The sequence below is a fragment of the Calonectris borealis genome, chromosome 6, assembly GCF_964195595.1.
Source record: "Calonectris borealis chromosome 6, bCalBor7.hap1.2, whole genome shotgun sequence".
NCBI lineage: Eukaryota > Metazoa > Chordata > Aves > Procellariiformes > Procellariidae > Calonectris > Calonectris borealis.
The window spans coordinates 36,819,353-36,842,563 of NC_134317.1; the positions used below are offsets into that span (position 1 = coordinate 36,819,353).

Here is a 23,211-nt window from a genome sequence, read left to right on the forward strand (position 1 = left end):
TCTGGTGAGCTTTTGCTGGAAAAAATATAATTATATTTTAACTCTGAGAGCTTTTCAAACATTTTCTTTTACATTTGCTTCAAATAAAGCATTATTTCAGATACAGAGAAACACTTCCTTACTTCAGTAGCATATGCTGTGATAGGCACACGCACACCACAGTGCCAGAGTCCTTAAGCATCTGTACATTGCTAAGAAAAAAATGGAAATTATTTACTAGAAGCTCATTCATGTCAATACATGCATTATACCAGCACATACTACAGTCTTCAGGTGGTCCTTCTTCCCACTTTACCGGGAAAAACCAAAAATAGTACTTCAGAAAACATTTCACACACTGCCCTGATTCCTCAGTTCCAAACCAAGACTAGGCTGCCATCTCTTGAAACAACTGTATACGTTTGCTTTTAAGAGCTGAAAAGAATAGCAATGTAGGAAAGATGTAAACCCAACAATCTACTGTAATCTCAAATAAAAACATCTCATCGCTTTCCGCTCATTCATTGCTTTCTGAAAACTATCTTTCCCAGTTCCTACTTCTCCATGCTTTTCATACTGTCCTCTTTTCCTGGCGGCGCTCTGCTCAGTCTCCTTCCTCCCAGCATTCATCCCATCCTGGAGTAATCTCTGTGATTAACAACTCCCTGTAATATTATAGCCCATGAGATTGCTGATCATGAAGAAAGATCAATACTTTTCTAAAGATGGTCTTTTGCAAGCTTCATAAACTAAAAAGAGAGTGATAAATGCATTATATAAAATTAAACGCATTGAATCAAAACCATCAGGATGTGAACTTCAAATGGAGACTTCAAATCTAGCAGACTGAAAAACTACAGGGGATTGCCTGTGGCAAATTAGCACATGATCCAGTGCGGACTTCAAGGTTCTAAGTAGATTAGTAGATCAAAGACTAATTATTCTTTTAGTTCAAAACAGACCCAAAATCCAGTTTCATGTTATAATAAAACTGTATCAGACAGCTGACCATCTTCTGAAATACTGGAAAAAGTGTTATAGATTTTATAGGTAAGAACAAGGCCTCTTTCCCTTCTAAAAGGGATTCTGGTAGCAAAGAGAAGTAAATTTTAAAAGTCACGCTACTTTAGAAATAGACTGTTTTTCTCAGTCATACATTCTAGGGTTTTTTTCCCAGCAAAAATATTTATAGACTTATTACCATTTCTTTACATAGAATTAACACTGAATTTTTACTGATGCTTTTACAAAAAAAGGTGCCCATTGAATTTATTTACTTACAACAATTTTGTTTCACTTAAACAGAATAATTATTTTCCTTTTATACCAACATATTTCAGGGTTTTATATTTTGTATGTATGTGTGGGCATATATAAACACAAATCTTAAGCAAACAACAAGAGGAAAGGGAGGTTTGTTTTTTAAAGAGAGAGGTAAAGATTAAGAATATTAACCATTCTTAATAGAAATCTTGCCCTCAAATATTAGTTTAAATTTATGCCTCATTAGTACTTAAGCACTGAAATAATTCCAAAGTAGCGAACAGTCATTAGGTCTGTGTAAATCAATAAACTGATTTCCCCACAACTTTTGGAATCCATTCCTCCAAATTCAGAAGCAACTTAAAAGAAAGATTAAATTTAATCAGGACTAAATATGGCCAACATTCAACACGAGCAAACTTTAGCTATCATATTTTGATAGAGGATGTACTTCCCTAGCGTAAGCTAATTCTTCAGAGAAGTGAGTTTAGAAGCTCCTAGTATTTTTCAAATAGTCATAACATCCAGCTATCTACTATCAACTATGACACAGTTGTACAGATACAGACTGCAGCGCTACCTTGAGTTCATATTTTAAAAAAAATTACATACTTCACAAACATTAGTGCTTGTAATTATTTTATTGGATTTGAATTATTTTATGATCTGAACAGCCCTAGAGTTCAAAATCAGTACTATTGCATAGGTAAATTACATTTCAGCTTTTTCAATTTTAAGATCTGTTGTACATAAGAGTGGACTGATTTAATGAGTTATTTAAATAAATAAATAAAAACAACAAACAAAACAACCCTCTTCTACAATCAACAGCTGAGTTATACCATTGTAAGTGGTTACACTTCCAACCAAGATCTCAGATCAAATATGAAGAAACTGACTAAGCATGATATTCATTCCACGAATGTTGACACGAACCAAATATTGATGAAATTAAGGTCCTGCAAAATTGATAAAATAAAACTGATTATTATAGGCCGTATCCTGCATGGTTACTACCGCATAATTCAATAAACACCTTCCTGGAATGATCATGCTTGTAAGAACTACGCAAAGAATGTCATCAGGCTAATCCATAAAGCTGCTAACAACTCGCTCACCTACCCAGTGGGAACATACCCCCAAACACTTTCAAGTGCACCTAGTAAGATATATAAAATAGAAAGAAAACAAGTATTCCCCTTTAAATATTTTTATGGACTACCTAAGCAAGAGCTATGAAATTTAGACATGAAAGCAGCTATGAAATTTAGATGGGATTTTTTTTCCTGTATTCCTTCAACACTGCGTGGTATATATATGTCATTAAAAAAATCCACTGGAATATTTTTAAGTGCGTATCATGTACTGCTGTAACGTACTCATTTGGTAAGTAGTTGCATGATGTTTTTTCACCATTAGATGCCTTCTTCATTCAACTTACATATTAAAATCAGAATGTTTCACCACCCAAGACAGAACATGAGAACTCACAGGATATAATAAACCAGAATTTTCATTACAGAATTATATTTCACATGTCTTGCTGTACTGGTATATTGGCATAAATAGTAAGAATTTCAATAAAATTCAAAATTGACACCTGCTAGTGAAGCTATGACAATTACAATTACCATAGCAACTTTGCATTTTTATTTGCTGCTATTTTGTTGCATCAACCAGCCTGGTTCTCAGAACTCTGGTTACTATGGAAGATGGAAGCTGAGAAATTCACCTTCCTGGGGCAAGGGAGATATGCAGCAGACAAGATGAAATACTGTGGTCTGCAGAGCTTTACTTATTTAAGATTAATTTTAAATATAATCTTCTGTAATCTTAGATAAGCGAGATAAGTGATTAATACTACAAGACCAAAAGTCTTAAATAAAACTTATATATCAAATAAAGATAAATTTGGAAGTGAAAGAGATTTAAATGAGCCAGTAAATACTGGTAATACAGCTCCTAAAGCCTGCAAAATAGAACACTTTTGCCCAGGCAATTCAGAGGCCATTATAAGATTATTTTTTTCATCTCAGTTTACTCATTGGCTAATACTAAACCTGTAATGCTGCTCTTTCTTTTTTTTTAAATGACTGCCTGTATAATTTTACCTTGCATCTGAGTTGAGGGAATGAAAAAATGAATATTAAAAATTCACACTTTGTTATAGAATACTGGGAAAAAAGTACAGAATGGAAACATCAAAATCTGCATAATGATCTATTTTAAAAATGCTATCTTAAATACCCACTTTATATTATATACCCTCAAGAAAAATGGGCAAGTACCTATCAAGTGATAGGCAAACAACATGCAATTCCTACTCATGAACTTTACAATCAAATCTACATTATGTAAACAGAAAAAAATAAATCATTCAGCATCATCTCCTTGACAAAATGAAACTATTTCTTACAGAGAATTTCTAATGATTTGTCAAACCCACCCTTTAACAGTCAATATACTTGGACAGAGGAAGAATATTCCAGTAACCCTGTAGCATGAATCATCTTTTTTTAACCTAATGGGTTAGGTACAGCATTTGTCTCATGTAATTCTTAGTGGCGGCTAGTGAGTGGAATTATCTGAAAAAAATCTGTGCAAATTCAAACATCCCCTTAATTCGGCAGAGTGGGAAAAAAAAAATCACAGGTAAACAAAGCAGCACCCTCTTCAAACATGACATTTAATGCCCTGAAGGTTTTAACCTTAAGACAGATATGCCTGTATAAACTCACAGTGGCATAATATAACCTACAAACTAGTAGTTCAAACGTCAGTGCATGTTACTCGCTAATCACAAAGGAAAACTACTGATGCGTTCAGTGACATTATTCAATAACATGCTGGTCACTATTCTTTGCTGAAAATACTTTTCTTCCCCAAAAGCTGCAAAATCTCATACTACTGCTTAAAGAAGATACTTCCAATGTTCCAGCAATGTTTGTCTTTCACTTATAGGAAAAAAATCCTCTAACCCCTTGGAAGAAGGCCAGTGTGTAAAGACATATATGGAGAAAATACAATTGAAAGGTTGCAGGTCAACACTTCCTAACTGTAGTCCTGTACACACGGGACAGGAATTTTTTAGTGCATTAGTTAGGAAATCCATATTGCAACAACAAAACAAGACCACCTAACAAGCCACTATCTCTTTCATGTATAAATTTTTATTAAAGTTGAGTTTCATAAAGTGAACGATCAAAAAAAATCACAATACAACAATAAATATGATATTCATTTTTAGAAAAATTATTTAAATCATTGCAGATATCTACTAATTTAAATTAAGTAAAATTCCACAGATGCCATAAGAAAAGTTTTAAAAAGAGAAGGATCTGTCAAATCACATCACAGGATAAAGCAAAACAATTGAATCAAGACTGGCCCCCACAATAATATAACTCTTCTGCATACATGGATGCCATCGAGGTAAGTGGCAATACTGAATATATTAATGATTCAGCCATAGCCACTTTGAATCATTACTGCCTCTCTACAGCTCAGCACAGGATAAAGTGCTCCAGGATCCAGCTAAAGGACAGTTATTAGAAAAGAATATGCTGCCCACCAACTGTGTCTCCAACACAAACACCACTAACACAGACACACAAGTTCTCCCTTTGCAGCAAGTGGCCAAATTCCTGTAGGGAATAATTGGAAAACAACTTAGCACCATGGAAATGTTTCTAGAATGATGGAAATATTTTTACTGACACCAAGACTAAAAATGGGACAGTAAACACTGTTTTTTCCCCAAATATACTCAGATTCATTCAGCACCTCTGATACTGTGCCAACCGGACTGTGGGGAAACAAATCCAGTTAAGTATTTCTGAGACAATCTGTTGCATGAAACATCAAGGAATTCAGGAGACAGAATTGTAAAGGGATGAGTTTTCTATACTGTGATTAGGAAAAAAAACACAAGAGGGAAAAGGAAAAGGAACCTGAAAACTAATTAAGAGGCAAACAGCCGTGACAGATTCTTTTGCCCAACACTGCACCAAAACTATGCACTATCTCACAAATGTTTTGTTGGGTCTCTATTGCAGTCAACTTAATTAGAGGATTTTCTCAACATCAGTGGTCCATAATCCAAAGAAAATCTCTCCTTCAGCCAAGTGAGAGTAAGTTTTCTCCCTTGCTCTCACAAACAGTGAAATAAGCTCCTATGATATTTATCACAAGGCATAATTCATGTTATTAGCAGCTTTTATTGTTCCAAACACATGTTCTACTGATGTCCTGCATTTACCCAACATAAAACTACTCATTTCTCTGTTCAGTCACTTAATGAAAGGCTTCAGAACACAGGAATAGTATTTTCCTCAAGGACCTGAAAAAACTTTTTATAATTCCATTAGTGTCTGTAATAGTTGGAGGGGACAAGCACGTCCTTATTCATTCCAGCAAAACAGCCTGTATTTTCAAGTATCTTGACATCATTGACCTTGTTTCTAGTTTAGCTCACATTAGCACAGACAAATTATCAACCAGATTTGCTACCTCATAGAAAATAACTTATACAAGAAAGTTCCACTCAGTTTCATTTGGGACCCTTGCCCATATAAAGTCATAAATAATTAATAATAAATAAATTTGGTGTCATACACACCAGTATCTATTTCAACAGACTGAGCCAACTGTATATATCATATGTATAAAACAGCCCCAAATCTGCAGCAGAGGATATAATTCTACTTTGTTCTAATTTACATGCATTAGAGGAAAATAGTCTACCCAAAAAGAAATGCAGAAGTTTCAAGAGAAACATCAGCAGCTGACACACACCATAGTCATGTACAAATTCAAGTCAGTGATTTGAGGAGGGGACAAAATGCACCCTCAAACTCTGTAGATGGTAACGAGCTGAGGATGCATTCAATATGCTCCAAGGGACCTAGACAGAGATATGGGCCAACAAGAACCTCATGAAATTCAACAGGGTGTCCTGGTTCCGGCTGGAACAGAGTTAACTTTCTTCCCAGTAGCTTGGGGGTGTGCTGTGTTTTGAGTTTAGTGTGAAAGGAGCGTTGATGGCCCTTTAGCTGTTGCTGGGTGGTGCTTGCACCGGGAGGGGGGAGCACAGCCAGGGTGATGGACCCAGCTGGCCAATGGGGTATTCTATACCATGTGACATCATGCTCAGTATAAAAACCAGGTGTATGGGGGGGCTCGCCCACTGTTCGTGACACGTGGTCGGTGAGCAGTTCCGTTGTGCATCGCCTGCTTTGTGTATTCTGTTATTGCTGTTGTTCTCATTGTTATTATTACTGTTCTACTTAGTTTTATTTCAATTATTAAACTGTTTTTATCTCAACCCGGGAGCTTTCCTACTTGTGCCCTCCCGATTCTCTCCTCCATCCCACCGGAGGGGCGGATGAGCGAGCGGCTGCGTGGGGTTTATTTTTGCTGGCTGGTGTTAAACCATGACAGTCCTTTTTGGCGCCCAACGTGGGGCAGCGAAGGGTTGAGATAACGACAGATTAATTAGAACATATTAAGGAATTTAATCTGTTAACATATTAATTTGTTCTGCACCATGCTCTTGTTTTTACTGTACCTGTTAAAGATTGGAGTTCGGTTTTGTAGTCTGCTGTGCTCTGCCGTGATTAATGATGTTTTGCCTGGGAGGTTTGTTACTAAAACGCTGGTATTGGGGGTTATTTGGTATTTGGGATTTGTAATGAAGCCATTACTGTATTTCGGGTACCACCTCATGGAGACCATTAGCAATTATACCTCCTCCTCCGAGAGATTTTTTATGGAGGAAATAGAGAATGGCACCCTCACTACCTTCCTCTATGATGTTGTCTCCTTTATTAAAATAACTTGCCAGTACCTTGAACATCCCTGGGTAGTTAAGATACATCTATTGGTACTCCTTGGGAATATTGTTGCGGTTTCATCCAAGGTTAGTAAGCAATTCAAGAATGTCATCCAGAGATCTGCCCCAAGGCTGGATAGTTATGAGTGGCAGGGCGAGTGGGATAGCATGGGCAAATGCCTAGGACGGTGGGCACCCCCAGTGTTCTGGAACTTTACCCCTGAGCAAGTGCAGAACCCTGAAAAATTAGTAGAATATTTGGAAGAAGTATGCTGTCACCGTGGCCATTCTAGGGAGACGCAAATCACTGCAATGTGCTGGGGCCTGGCCCACGCCTACCGAGCCCTGTTTAACACCACTCAGAACGCCCAAGGGGAAGAAAAGGTCTCTGCAGCTGATGACAAAGCAACAGGCCCTGTGGCTACTCCACCCCCCACGGCAAGCACAGCGGCTCCCTCACCCCCCAGGGCAGGCACGGCAGCTACTCCGCCCCTGCGACAGAGAACCAACCCCTGCCAGTATCGGTTGCCCCTATACAAAAAAGAAAATGCAGAAGAAAATCAGCTCGTTCAGTATGGGATGAAGATGAACCAGGGCCATCACAAGAACAGGAGGAGGAGGAGGCAGAACCCATAAATGAGATGGTAACCACCCGATCTCTATCCCTGGGTGAGCTGCGAGATATGCAAAAAGACTTCAGCCGTCGTCCAGGCAAGCACATTGTCACCTGGCTGCTCTGCTGCTGGGATAACAGCGCCAGTAGCCTGGAATTAGAGGGTAGGGAAGCCAAGCAGCTGGGATTCCTTTCTAGGGAAGGGGGCATTGACAAAGCAATTGGACAAGGGGCACAAGTCCTCAGCCTCTAGAGGCGACTCCTGTCAGGTGTGAAGGAAAGGTATCCCTTCAAGGAAGATGTTATATGCCACCCAGGCAAGTGGACCACCATGGAGAAAGGTACCCAGTACCTGAGGGAATTAGCCATGCTGGAAGTGATTTATGATGACCTAAACAACGAGCAGTTATCCAAAGACCCAGATGAAGTCAAATGCACCCGACCTATGTGGCGGAAGTTTGTACGGAGCGCACCAGCGTCACACGCAAACTCATTGGCAGTAATGACCTGGAGAGATGGAGAGGAACAAACAGTGGATGAACTGGCTGACCAACTCCGGCAATATGAAGAAAGTCTCTCTTCCTCCTTACGGGCCTGTGTCTCTGCTGTGGAGAAACTGTCTCAGGAGGTCCAGCAACTCAAAGAGGACATGTCCTACTCCTCACCTGCACGGGCCAGTATCTCAGCCATCAGGAGCAAGCGTCCCTCTGCTCAAGAGAGGAGACATCGTGGGTATACACCCCGGGGCACCCTCTGGTTTTACCTGCATGACCACGGAGAGGACACGAGGAAGTGGGATGGAAAACCTACCTCAGTCCTACAGGCACGGGTACATGAGTTGCAAGGGAAAACAACCACAAAAGGGGGTTCTTCTGGGAAAAGTGCTGCTCCAGTCTCCAGTGAGTTCCCCAGACAGAGTAGAAGGGCTGATTCCACTTCCAGTCTTAATAAAGGGACTTCTGATTCATACTTACAAGAAGTGGATAGCAAATATGATGACCAGGAGTAGAGGGACCCTGCCTCCAGCCAGGTGGAAAAAAGGGACAACCGGGTTTACTGGACTGTGTGGATTCGATGGCCTGGCACATCAGATCCACAGGAGTATAAGGCTCTAGTAGACACCGGTGCACTGTGTACCCTGATACCATCAAGCTATAAAGGGGCAGAACCCATTTGTATTTCTGGAGTGACAGGGGGATCCCAAGAGTTAACTGTGTTGGAGGCCGGAGTGAGCCTAACGGGGAATGAGTGGCAGAAGCACCCCATTGTGACTGGCCCAGAGGCTTCATGTATCCTTGGCATAGATTACCTCAGGAGAGGGTATTTGAAGGACCCAAAAGGGTACCGGTGGGCTTTTGGTATAGCTGCCCTGGAGAGAGAGGAAATTAAACAGCTGTCCACCTTGCCTGGTCTCTCGGAGGACCCTTCTGTTGTGGGGTTGTTGAGGGTTGAAGAACAACAGGTACCAATCGCCACCACAATAGTGCACCGGCAGCAATACCGCACCAACCGCAACTCCCTGATCCCCATCCATGAGCTGATTCGTCGACTGGAGAGCCAAGGAGTCATCAGCAAGACTCGCTCACCCTTCAACAGTCCCATATGACCAGTGCGAAAGTCCAATGGAGAGTGGAGATTAACAGTAGACTATCGTGGCCTGGACAAAGTCACGCCGTCACCGAGTGCTGCTGTGCCGGACATGCTAGAACTTCAATACGAACTGGAGTTAAAGGCAGCCAAGTGGTACGCCACAATTGACATTGCTAATGCGTTCTTCTCAATCCCTTTGGCAGCAGAGTGCAGGCCACAGTTTGCTTTCACTTGGAGGGGCGTCCGGTACACCTGGAACCAACTGCCCCAGGGGTGGAAACACAGCCCTACCATTTGCCATGGACTGATCCACACTGCACTGGAACAGGGTGAGGCTCCGGAACACCTGCAATACATTGATGACATCATCGTATGGGGCAACACGGCAGCAGAAGTTTTTGAGAAAGGGGAGAGAATAGTCCAAATCCTTCTGAAGGCTGGCTTTGCAATAAAACAAAGTAAGGTCAAGGGACCTGCCCAGGAGATCCAGTTTTTAGGAATAAAATGGCAAGATGGACGTCGTCACATCCCAACGGATGCGATCAATAAAATAACAGCCATGTCCCCACCAACTAGCAAAAAGGAAACACAAGCTTTCTTGGACGTTGTGGGTTTTTGGAGAATGCATATTCCAAATTACAGTCAGATCGTAAGCCCTCTCTATCACGTGACCGGGAAGAAGAATGACTTCAAATGGGGCCCTGAGCAACAACAAGCCTTTGAACAAATGAAACAGGAGATAGTTCAGGCAGTAGCCCTTGGGTCAGTCCGGGCAGGACAAGATGTAAAGAATGTGCTCTACACCGCAGCCGGGGAGAATGGCCCTCCCTGGAGCACCAGGGGAGACTCGAGGTCGACCCTTAGGGTTCTGGAGTCGGGGATACAGAGGATCCGAGGCCCGCTACAGTCCAACTGAGAAAGAGATATTGGCAGCATATGAAGGGGTTCAAGCTGCTTCGGAAGTGGTTGGTACTGAAGCACAGCTCCTCCTGGCACCCCGACTGCTGGTGCTGGGCTGGATGTTCAAAGGGAGCATCCCCTCTACACATCATGCAACCGATGCTATGTGGAGTAAGTGGGTCGCACTGATCACACAATGAGCCCGAATAGGAAACCCCCGTCGCCCAGGAATCTTGGAAGTGATCACAAACTGGCCAGAAGGCACAGATTTCGCAATATCCCCAGAGGAGGAGGTGACATGTGCTGAAGAGGCCCCACCATATAACAAACTACCGGAAAACGAGAAGCAATATGCCCTGTTCACTGATGGGTCCTGTCGCCTTGTGGGAAAGCATCGGAGGTGGAAAGCTGCTGTATGAAGTCCTATACGCCCAGTTGCAGAAACTGCTGAAGGAGAAGGTGAATGGAGTCAGTTTGCAGAGGTGAAAGCCATCCAGCTGGCCTTGGACATTGCCGAACGAGAAAAAGGGCCAGTACTTTATCTCTATACTGACTCATGGATGGTGGCAAATGCCCTGTGGGGGTGGTTGCAGCAATGGAAGCAGAACAACTGGCAGCGCAGAAGTAAACCCAACTGGACTGCCGCATTGTGGCAAGATATTGCTGCCTGGGTAGAGAACCTGACTGTAAAAGTACGTCACGTAGATGCTCACGTACCCAAGAGTCAGGCCACTGAAGAACACCAAAACAACCAGCAGGTGGATCAGGCTGCCAAGATCGAAGTAGCTCAGGTAGATCTGGACTGGCAACATAAGGGTGAATTATTTATAGCTCGGTGGGCCCATGACACTTCAGGCCACCAAGGAAGAGATGCAACATATAGATGGGCTCGTGATCGAGGGGTGGACTTGACCATGGTCACTATTGCACAGGTTATCCATGAATGTGAAACATACGCTGCAATCAAGCAAGCCAAGCGGTTAAAGCCTCTCTGCTATGGAGGACAATGGTTGAAATATAAATATGGGGAAGCTTGGCAGATTGATTATATCACGCTCCCACAAACCCAACACAGCAAGCGCTATGTGCTCACCGTGGTGGAAGTAACCACAGGATGGCTGGAAACATATCCTGTGCCCCATGCCACCGCCCGGAACACCATCCTGGGCCTTGAAAAGCAAGTCCTGTGGCAACATGGCACCCCAGAAAGAATTGAGTCAGACAACGGGACTCATTTCCGAAACACTCGCATAGACACCTGGGCCAAAGAGCACGGCATTGAGTGGGTGTATCACATCCCCTACCATGTACCAGCCTCTGGAAAAATTGAACGATACAACGGGCTGTTAAAGACTACACAGAGAGCAATGGGTGGTGGGACATTCAAGCATTGGGACACACATTTAGCAAAAGCCACCTGGTTAGTCAACACTAGGGGATTTGTCACTCGAGCTGGCCCTGCCCAATCAAAACCCTTACATACTGTAGAGGGGGATAAAGTCCCTGTTGTGCACAAAAGACATATGCTGGGGAAGACAGTCTGGGTTACTCCTGCCGCTGGCAAGGGAAAACCCATCCTTGGGATTGCTTTTGCTCAGGGACCTGTGTGCACTTGGTGGGTGACGCGAAAGGATGGGGAAGTCCAGTGTGTACCTCAAGGGGATTTAATTTTGGGTGAAAATAGCCAATGAACTGAATTGTATGATGTTAGTTACTATATAATACCGTATGTCATCACTTCTAGGGTTACCATATGCCATATTAACAGTATTATAGTAAGAATCACCCAGATTAATGTAGAATGAACTCCGATGAAACTGAGCAAGGTGCAACGATGATAGAACCGGACGAGCGCCCAGAACTGGGCTCCGCATGCAAGAGCCCAACACCACACACCATCTCTCCTGCCCTGAAAGACTGTTATGGCAGATGGAACCCGAAGTCATGGACTAAATGAACTCAACGGACATTTTAGAGGGATGGCCCATGGACTAAGGGAATGATATCTCTGTGTGCGTATATATCAAAAGGCAGGAAAAGTAGTGGTGACTAATTGGAATGTATGGGAAAATGTGAGACCTGGGCATGATGTAGATGGTACAGAATAAGGGGTGGATACTGTCCTGGTTCCGGCTGGAACAGAGTTAACTTTCTTCCCAGTAGCTTGGGGGTGTGCTGTGTTTTAAGTTCAGTGTGAAAGGAGCGTTGATGGCCCATTGATGCTTTGGCTGTTGCTGGGTGGTGCTTGCACCGGGAGGGGGGAGCGCAGCTGTGGTGGTGGACCCAGCTGGCCAATGGGGTATTTTATACCATGTGACATCATGCTCAGTATAAAAACCAGGTGTGTGGGGGGGCTCGCCCCCCGTTCGTGACACGTGGTCGGCAGTCGGTGAGCAGTTGCGTTGTGCATTGCCTGCTTTGTGTATGCTGTTATTGCTGTTGTTCTCATTGTTATTATTACTGTTCTACTTCATTTTATTTCAATTATTAAACTGTTTTTATCTCAACCCGGGAGCTTTCCTACTTGTGCCCTCCCGATTCTCTCCCCCATCCCACCAAAGGGGCGCGTCAGCAAGCGGCTGCGTGGGGTTTGTTTTTGCTGGCTGGGGTTAAATCACGACACAGGGACAAATACAAAATGATGCATCTGACCCCTTCCAGCAGTACCTGCAAGACATTAACTGGCAGGGCAGTAGCTCTGCTGAAAACATCAGAAAGTCAATCAGAAATTGGTGAGCAATAAGCTAAATATGTCAGGAGTGCACCCTGGAAGTGATGAAGGCTAACAGCGCACCGCACTGTGTCAACAGAAGCATAGCAATAAGAGCAAAAGAAGTAATTAATCCCTCTCACTTAGCACTTGCTAGACTACATCTGGAAACTGCATTCAGTTTTGGACCCACAGAAAGAAATGAGCCTTGTTTAACCTTGCAAAGGAAAGGCTTTGGGGGACCTAAACAACAGCCTTCCAAAACCCATGGGTTTATCAAGAATACAGAGACAAGTTCTCTGTCGAGATGTGTGGCAGGGTAACAAAAGGCAACAGTCACAAATTGCAGGGAAGGATCTGACTGGACATGAGGAAATTTTTTTTCTCTCTGAGGATGAACAATCATTGGAAAAGGTTGTCCAAAGAGGTTCCCCATTCTTGCACGCTTTTATGGCCTGACAGGAAAGAGCTCCCAGGTCTGAATTCAGTGTCAGCCCTGCTTTAAGCAGGTTGGACTAGAGTGCTCCTGATATCGCCTCCAGCCTGAATACCTCCACGATTCTAGATCCTCACAGATACTTTCAAATCACAGAAAACACTGGAAGAAAAACCCACAAAGAACAAACATCATCTTCACTTGATTGTGGTTTATTTCAGATGCTAATTTTAATACACCTAGCAAATCTGGCTGGATGTTTTAGTAGGAGTACAGCATCCTATGATAATCTGGGGTTCACAACCTGATGTAAATTCTATGCTTTATTAAGGAAATGGGATGAAAAGATATATTTTATCTTGCATGGCCTTACTCGATAACATTTGCAGTCAATGAAAACAGAAACACTGATGATTCTCAAAGTAAAATCAGCTTGACTAACGAAAGGCTTGCTCAAACCTGCAGCTAAAATAACCTACAACACAAAACCTGAAAGCTATGTGCACACTCCAGTAGGAAAGCTCAATCATTGAATACAGGTAAAAGATTGGTGAGAAATAAAGAAATAAAAGTATGTCGACCAGAAGAAAACATTTCAGATGAGGCAGATGAACTATTAATGACCATCTAGAAACTAAAAAAAAACCCTAAATTCAACTCTTTCCTCCAAAATAAACTGCATGATAATGGGTCAGTGCTCCAATTCATCTGGCTATAACTAGACTGTGTTCAGTAAAAGCACTCAAGGAAACACTCAGTTGTACAGGCTAAAGCACTCGTAAATCGAATGACACTCTACAGACCTTAGAGCGCTTTTGGGGTACAGTGGTCATGTCAATAATGCATTTCAAAAACAGTATGCTGGGGACATGTTGAAGCGGTTCTGTGATCCTCTGTATTTTGCTGCTTCATGACCTCCTAATGCACATGGCTCACTATGTGCCTCGCACTCATAACCTGTCCTGGTTTCGGCTGGGATAGAGTTAACTTTCTTTCTGGTGGCTGGGGGGTGCTGTGTTTTGGGTTTGGTATGAGGGGAGCATTGATGACCCATTGATGTTTTGGTTGTTGCTGGGTGGTGCTTGCACCGGGGACTTTTCAGGCTCCTATGATCTGCCAGGTGCATGGGAAGCTGGGGGCGGGGAGCATAGCTGGGGCAGTTGACCCAGCTGGCCAATGGGGTATTCCATACCATATGATGTCATGCTCAGTATAAAAACTAGGGAGGGGCTCTCACGGCTTGGGATGGGCTGGCCGTCGGTCAGTGGGTGGTGAGCAGTTGCATTGTGCATCACCTGTTTTGTATATTCTGTTATTGTTGCTGTTATCATTGTTACTATTACTGCTCTACTTTGTTTTATTTCCATTATTAAACTGGTTTTATCTCAACCCGCAAGTTTTCCTACTTGTGTCCTCCCAGTTCTCTCCCCCATCCTACCAGAGGGAGGAGGTGAGCGAGCAGCTGCATAGTGTTTAGTTGCTGGCTGGGGTTAAACCACAACAAATCACCGCATCATATTCAACACAAAAAAAACCACTCCTCACCACAGCTATTCGGCCACCATTTGCAGGTTAACCTGCTATAGCTGCCAGATAAGACCCACACCAAAAACATCAAATTTTTCGAAATAGGACAGGGAAAATCAGAAGGTAGAGGGCCAAGATTTTTTTTGCTCGCTAATCCACCAAGAACCACAATTTATTTCCATGTAATCTCAATGAGGGGCCACCTCTTGCCTCTTCCACTGGTAGGACTGCACTGTCTTAGGTATCTGGCACTATCAACAGTAAATTTGAATTTCAGAATGCTGAAGCAAGAAGGGTCATGTGGAAAGTCCAGCAGGAGGATCTGACCCTGTAATCCATCTCCTTTAACTGTCTCATTTCCACATTGTAAAGGGTAACAATTGTGCCCTGAAGTCTGACTTAGGTCTTTCAGTCAGTGGAGACTCTCTTCAAGCCCACACAATGAAGCATAATTACAATCTCAGGGAAGAGAAAGCACGACAAGAAATTGAGGGGGAAAGAGTAAGGATAACATGGGAACCTGACAGGATTCATGCCTGCACTTGGTGAGCCTTAGGGGGCTTATGCATGCACAGACAGGAAAGAAATCACTCCCTAGCCCTGCCAACCCCAGCAGGTCACACAGGATGGCTCTCAGGAGCTACATCAGACAAGAACACACATCACCAGGGTCGTGCCATGCATGTACCATAAACTGCAGACCTGTCAATATTTTGTTTACAAGAATGCACAATATGCTTACAGTCAGAGGGCAAGCAGAATCATTTGGAAAGTTACAGCAGCTGGTCCAGCTGAGACAGGAGAAGATTTTCTTCACATCATCTACAGGCAGCTGACAACTGCTCGTGAAATTCATAGCATACAATACAGTTTCTCACTTGACAGAACTGCTGATGCCATGCATTAGTCTTGCGTTCTGCCTGAGAAGCCGCGTTTAACGTAACTCATGCTTCTGGAGTGTCCTCTATATGCACTGGACTATGCCTGTTGACGTTTATCCCCTAGTTACAAGGGCCTGCTCACACTACAGTATGTGTGTGCTCTCTCATATGGAAGGCCTAAGCATCATCCCTTCCTGATCTACATCCCTCCCAAAATGACAGGGCAATACATTCACCAAAGGTGACCCTCTGTACAGACTGACTCTTCTGTAGATGTGAAAGGGAGATGTGGTGGGGCTGTACGAGCATATGCTCTGTCTGTGCTGCAGCCTCAGATGCAGTTTGGAAGGACTGCCCTTTCCCAGGGATGCAGCTCTTCTGCTGGATGGATCTGGAGTGCCTATTCCAACTGAAAAGCTCAGGTACAGCTTGAGTGAAATCTCCCCTACTAAACACCTGGCTTAGGGACAGAAGGGACTCCTAAAGATTAATTCATTCTCTTGAGCTTTCTAACCTTAAGTTGCCTAGCACAGATTGTTTCAGCAAATACACTTTCATACTGCTGATTGTAAAGCTGTGCACACTCACATCCTCCCCTCAAGCATGTGCTAGCATGAAAACTGCTTTCAAACCTCATGTTTTCTCTACAACAACTAGTGCCAGAAAAGCAAAGCAAGAAATGCAATAGCTGCTTTGCAGCCTGCTGAATATAGCTTCTTGTAGACATGTGTAGAAGATGACAGTTTAGGAGCACACATGAGTGTGCTGGAACACCTCTGGCAAGCTAGGATTAGGTAGGAGGAGCTAGATCTGGTAGTTTCATCGTACTGAACACAGAAGCATTATGCAAGAGTACACTAAACCCTACGGTGCAATGGAAATTCTTGATCACGGGATCTGGGTGTTCCTACAGCACACCAGTTTGCTAGATCTATGAATTAGGAATTAAAAGCACTATCAAGAGTAATACAGAGGGCTCATCTGCTCTGTCACATTGTGCCTCAAATCCCCATTCATTAGAGAAGGATATAGAGAATCTAAAAATACGCCACTTTCAAGACGACAAAGTAACCTGTGCTAAGCTACTTTTCTAAGTTTGATGTGCCAAACATTAAGTTTATTTTGAATAAGCTTTCCTCTCAGATCTTTGCCTCTGTCTTCAAAGACTTCATCTACTGAGCTAGTTCACAGAGAAAGCATGCTACAGATCCTCAGTGACCCAGATAGCAGTTGCATTCCAAATGCTGAAATTGCCTTTTTCTCAGCCTGACAGCAATTCTGTGAATGTTTTTACATATCAATTGGCCTTTGATGATGTATCATCTGCTGACAGATTGACAAGAAGTAATAAAGCTTTAACAAAACAAATAAGAACTGCAAAAACTACCACCTTGCAATAGGTAGCTTCCTGCCATCGTTGCTTCCTGCCACTTCTCACCATGTAACTGTGGGTCCCAGTTCTGTGAATATTAAAATACATTTCTGGCCTTGTCTCTCTCACTTCTTTATAATGAAAGCTACTATCAATACAAGTTTCTTGAAATCAAGTTTTCTGAAGTATAGAGTATTATGCTGTATAATACATTACAAGCTTCAACAAAAGCAAGCTTTCAACACAGGAGAGCTGCCTACCTCTTCAGAACTCCTCAGTACCTTTTTGTTTATATCGATTCTCTTCCTGAAAAACAAAAAAGTACATATTTTTTTCATTTGTATTCTACCATGGAAAACCCCAAACTCTCCTTTTTCTTGTATTAGCAACTGAGTGACCTAAATCATGGAAAGCATGGACACATAAATGAAATTATCTGTGAATATTTCTTTTTCATTATTCATTTCTGTCTTTTTCATTATTCTTTTTCATATGTCTTTTTCATTATTCATTTCAAACTGCAGATGCTTTATCACCTCTGAGTGTCTTAATGCCCTTCCTGATGTTTTGTTGCACTACTAAGCCTTAGATCAGCACAGATAGCTAAGTCACTTAAGAACATCAGCTCCAATAAATCAGGACAAGTCTAAGTCCTACGTTCTTTCTCTACTTTCTCACCTAGCTGAGAAACCATTACTGCAAATCCCAGAGGCTAAGAATGCTGAGAAAACTGAACAGCAAGTCAAAGGACGTTTTCTGAGCCTATTTCCACAGATGGAGTTAGTTGCTTGCATTAAACCATTTTGCTGGGGTGTGCATGCAACACTTCTGGAGTTCTATTTCATAATGAAAGAATCATTTTTCACCAGATTAAAAGTCAGCTTTCCAGAGTTTCATTAAGGTTCTTCATATAAGAAACACATAGATTCCCAACAAATGTTTATATCTGATATGTCTAAACAAAATCAAGTCTTATTTTAAAGACTGCAAACCACCTCCTCCACGTCCAAATAGAAAACAATTACTACATTTAACCCATAAGCTTTGACAACTTAAAAATAAACCTTATTCCAATACCTACTGGATAAGAAGGTTGTGTTGCTGGTTGTGTAAAACAATTAAGTTTTGCTTAGTGCTGATCAGAAGTCCCTAGTTAGACAGTCCTGACTTCTTGAGCAGGAACTGTATCCTACATAATCACTTAGTCATGAAAATTACTGAATTTCCTTCTTTATAGGAATGCTACAGAATCTCCTATACAGGTTTTAAGTCTTCACTCATTTTCTTGGGGTCTGTATCTGACTGCGACAGAAGCTCCAAAACAGAACTGGATTTATTGCTGCCGTACTAGTCCCCTATCCAGTGACTATAGAGACAGTAAACCATAAAGGTTGTTCCATCAAGCGACAAACCAGCCAGTCACACAGCACTACGTTTTGTTTTTTTTTTTTAAAAAGGCATCATTATGTATTATACTCAAATTCAAACCCAGATTAACACAACAAGCTATCAAAACCAAATGCTCCCCTAAATACCTACGTACCACCTACACACCAATATACAAGACATTAGGAAAAATATTTCACTACTAGAAACATTGAAAAGAAAGATTAGAAAAGCAGTAACTCACGCAAGGATCCGTCAGAGAAACATTTCTGTTCCAGTATCTCAAATAAAAAAGAAGCATGAGAAAGTTATCTCCTCCTTGAATGATCAGGAAGAATAAGACAACGTACAACAGAGTTTAGAAAAATCTTAACTAGATATCTCTTGTCTAGAACACTGCTTCGCATTAGATAGCAACTCATCATCACATGCAAGCAGATAGCATTGAGAAATGGGCACAGAATCAAATTCCACAAGCAGCATCCAGACAGCATATTTGTCTCCAACAGGTACAAAAGTAATCTCTTATTTTCTTCTGGGTTTGCCAACAATCACATATTTATCTCATCAGTCTCAACAAACAGAACTAACTGCATAAATATGCACAGTAATTCCAATTCTCTCCTCTCCTTTGTTCAGGACCACTATTAGCTGCTACCGCTTTTTAATTTCACCCTACAAAAATCAAGCTAATCTTCCATCGTACGAAAGCCACCTGCCAAAAACAAACAAAAAAAAAGGCAAAATGAATTTCTTTTTCCCTGAATTCTGGAATGTGAGGCAGTTTGGGAATACTCTATAATATATACAATGGCAAGTCTTTTCTTGTTGATGCTGGGATTACAAAAGGGAGAGTACCCACAGCATAGAACATGCAGTTATATGACAGAAATTTGAAGAAATAACACCTATTTTAAAACATACTTCAAGTCTAATTTAAGGTCTCAACGCGGAAAAAAAACTCCATCATTAAGATGGTGTATGTCATCCTATGTGCTGTCTATACATAACGTAACAGCTTCTATTTACACAACTGCTGTTTTTTCCAGAAGAATCTTGTTCATTCAGTATACATCAGATGTGCCATGGAACTGATGCAGTTAGGTATCACATTCAATTAGTGGTCTCTGCTCTGTTTATTGCCCAATATCTGCATTATAAAGAGAATAACAATGCACCACATCCAGAATATCCCAAGCATCATGAACATTAAAGAACACAATCACACCTCCTGTAAAGAATGCATCTCAATAAAGATAAACAAAAGGGAACAAGGAAAACAAAAACAGATTTGCCTGGATCAAAGCCAGAACTATAATTTACTGAATTCTGTGCTCAAGCCTGCTGACCTTAATGCTGAGTATTCGAAGCTCCCAGCAACTTCAATTGCTTCTGCACACCAAAGTCCAGATTTCTAAACTGCCACACAGAAAATGGAAAAACTCACTATGAATAACAAGGAACCAAGACAGGTTCCTTCAGCAATCACCATCCTAACCAGAGAGGCCCGTCTCTCTCTCCCCAAATATTTTTTTTTCTAAAATTTGGAAGAATAGCTACATCTATTAGATAACGTGAGTCAGAGTAACCCCATGAACTGAGTCCCTCTTGTACGTGGTTTCTCTGCCTCGTCTTTAGAATTTACTTATTTCTTTTGGCAGTGGTAAGTTTGTTGTTGTTTTTAAGGGAGAAGAAAGAAGGGATGAACACAAAAAATCTATTCTCACTGCTACATTTACATGTCAGTAGAGTCTGCACTCCAAACCTTTGTACACAGCTGTGCTGACTTTAGCATCTCTCCTCAGACGGCATAATAATTACACTGGCAGAAGTCTGTTAGTCCAGGAGGAATTGATCTGTAAAACTGTATAATTAGCTTCGACAGAACAGGGCCATCGATACAGGAACGTCAAATGAGAAAAGGTTGCGAACTCCAACCTTAGCTCTGCACCTTCCCTATTTTAGGAGGATAAGGCTCCTTTGCTCTAGCAACACTGGGGTCACAAACACACAACATAAATCCAAATTCAGCCAGACTCCTCTTTACTTCCAGAAGCCACTGCCTGCCTGGCAGTTCCCAGCACTGGACCTGCAGCTGCTGCAGGAGTGGCCTCTTCAGAGCATTCCCCTTTGGGATTACTCTGCTGCCAGTCTTCTGCTGGAAAGGCAACAGCCATTTATCCTGCCTACCTTTCGGCTGTAAACCATGAAAAGATAACTTCATGGAAAAAGACATTAGTATCTGATAAATATATATCTGGAGTCAGGCTCTTCCTTTTTAAAATTTCAAAAAGTCGATATAGCAAAAATTACTTACATGCTTTACTGAAAGGAAATACCACACAAAAAACAAAGGTGCTTAGCAGCTTCTTCAGAATAATGACAGTTTCCTAGCGGTTATTAACTTGTCTTTTTAAAAGATTAATCACTACTGGCTTTTTTCAATTTTTTTATGAAAGAAAAAGTTAATCAAGATTATTTAGAAAGCCAGCCAACAGGTGAAATAAAGCTTTAACTGTATTTTAACATAAACAAATGCCGAGGATCAGTTCAAACTATAATTTTTAACATTCATAAACTGGGATTAATAATGAAAGTTGTGTACTGTAAGACACTTTCAGGACTCTCATACCTCAAAACCTATGAAGCACAATAAGCAAATAAAAGAAAGCAACAGCAACTAGGCACGTGGGTTGGCAACAGCAACAACAGCAAACCAGTAGCATCAGCATCAAATTGTTTGGCACCAACAAAGATTTTGGCCAGGGCTGAAGGTGATAAGGTAGTAGAGCTTCTTGAAAAGAAATCAGTACCTGAAACCAAAGAGGATCATTGAATTACAAAAACTGTCCCTTTTTTTTTTGGCACTCGATTTTTAATGAGCAAAATGTTCACTGCAAAAGTTGGAAATGCTGCCAATGCCTTTTAAGTGGGGTTTGCTGGTTATTAATGGTATATTCCTCTAAAAGCATGATAAGAAATAAAATAATGAAAAATCATCAGTTCAAAAGGAAAAACAAGAACCATGCTGTTCATCAACTACCATTCTTTAAAGTCCTATAGTTTAAAGGTTTGGGGAAAAAAAAAAACAAACAGAAAAAAAAAAAACCAAAAAACAAACCCAGGAAAGAAACCAAAAAGCAAATCAAGGCATTTTAAGAGTGCATCAGGAGAATTTAAGTGTTCATACTCTACCAAATCTAGTTACTTGCTCTACATCTTTAAGAAGTTACAAGTAAGGACCATAATTCAAGATCTTTGCTTATATTTCTTAATTAACATACATACTTCGGCAGTTTTGTAAATTGGCTTCAATTCAGCAAAATATTAACCATATGCCTGAAACTAAGAACATTTTATACCTTCTTGAAGTCAACTGGAAATAGAAACATGCATATATGTTAAAAATTAAACATATGCTCTAGTGATATGCCCAAACCAGAGCTTTGGTGCTAAAAGGTCTTAAATAATTCATGTTTGAAACCATTTTGAAATTCTTTGGTGAAAGGCAGTATGTCAAGAAAAATACTGGGTTTATCCTAATTTAAGCCACTAAGACATCAGAATATACACATATTTTTTAAACTAGATGATAGAACAAACACCTTATCACTTGCCCAAGGCATAACCTCACACATTTGACCATAATACCAAGGCCTAATACTGAAATAAGCACATTATTTTCATACTCTGAGCTCTTGGATAAATGATGTATTTCCTCATTCTGCAGAGGAGATCCAAAAACTAATGACGTCACCAGCCTCATCATTCGATAGGCTTAAGACACTTACACATCTATCTGTTAGGGTTTTTTATTTCTATATTGATATAAATATATATAGAAATAAATATATGTGTTCTATATATATATATACTTTATATATATACACATATCTTGCTCTGGTGCCTCCTGCCAGCAAATAGGAATTCATAAAGCCACGCTTCCCCCGAGACCATTTGCCTGGCACTTAAGGGAGCATCTGCAGCTAGGTCAGAAACAGGCTACACGATTACTGGGTTGTATTTTTCACCAGTGACACGCTACAGCAGCTGCATACAGATCTTTGATACCAAAAATAGATCCTGCTTGCCCCGTAGCAGCCGCCACGGTTCAGCTACCTGCTTAATTAAAAACGTAGCGGCTTTTTTTTTTTGCTTCGGGAATGCCGCCCGTCCCCCGCACGGTAGCACAACACCCTGGTTTCACAGATCAGCAACGACAACGCAGCACCGGGTTCAACGGACGCGCCCCTCTGCAGCCCGGCGGGGAGCAGTTGAGGAGGACACCGATCCCCCATCCCGGGAGGAGAGGGACGCGGCGGGGCTGGGGGGTAGAAAAGAGGAGAAATCTCCATAGAGAAGGCAGGAAACAGGGATATCTGCTCGGCGGCGGGAGAGGCGGAGGGATCGGTACCTGAGGCCGCCGCGGCGGCGGGGGCGCCCCTCGGCAGCGCCGCCCGCTGCTGCTGCGGGCGGGTGGCAGCGGCTGCGGCATCGACGGGAGGCGGCCGCCCCATCAGCAGCAGCAGCATCGCGGCCGCCAGCTCCAGGAGCAGGGAGGAGAGGCGCCCGCAGGTCCCCGGCATGGCGAGCAGCCCGAGGGCAGCGGAGGCATATTGCGGGCGAGGACACGGACGGGAGGCCGGGACCAGCGGCTCCGGCGGCAGCGGGACTGCGGCGGCGAGCAGCCGCCCCCACCCGCGGCAGCGGCCGGCCGGACAACC

The 23,211-nt window shown here is 42.1% G+C and overlaps 1 protein-coding gene across 1 annotated transcript in view; it reads right to left on the minus strand.

The window, feature by feature from the left end:
• FAM171B (family with sequence similarity 171 member B) overlaps positions 1-23,186 on the minus strand; it is a 50,974-nt gene extending 27,788 nt beyond the window's left edge. Inside the window, exon 1 of the mRNA XM_075153692.1 lies at positions 22,902-23,186. Coding sequence (XP_075009793.1) covers positions 22,902-23,073 — 172 coding nt within the window. The 5' untranslated portion in view covers positions 23,074-23,186. The remainder of the gene's footprint in view (positions 1-22,901) is intronic.
• Between the last annotated feature and the right edge of the window lie 25 nt (positions 23,187-23,211).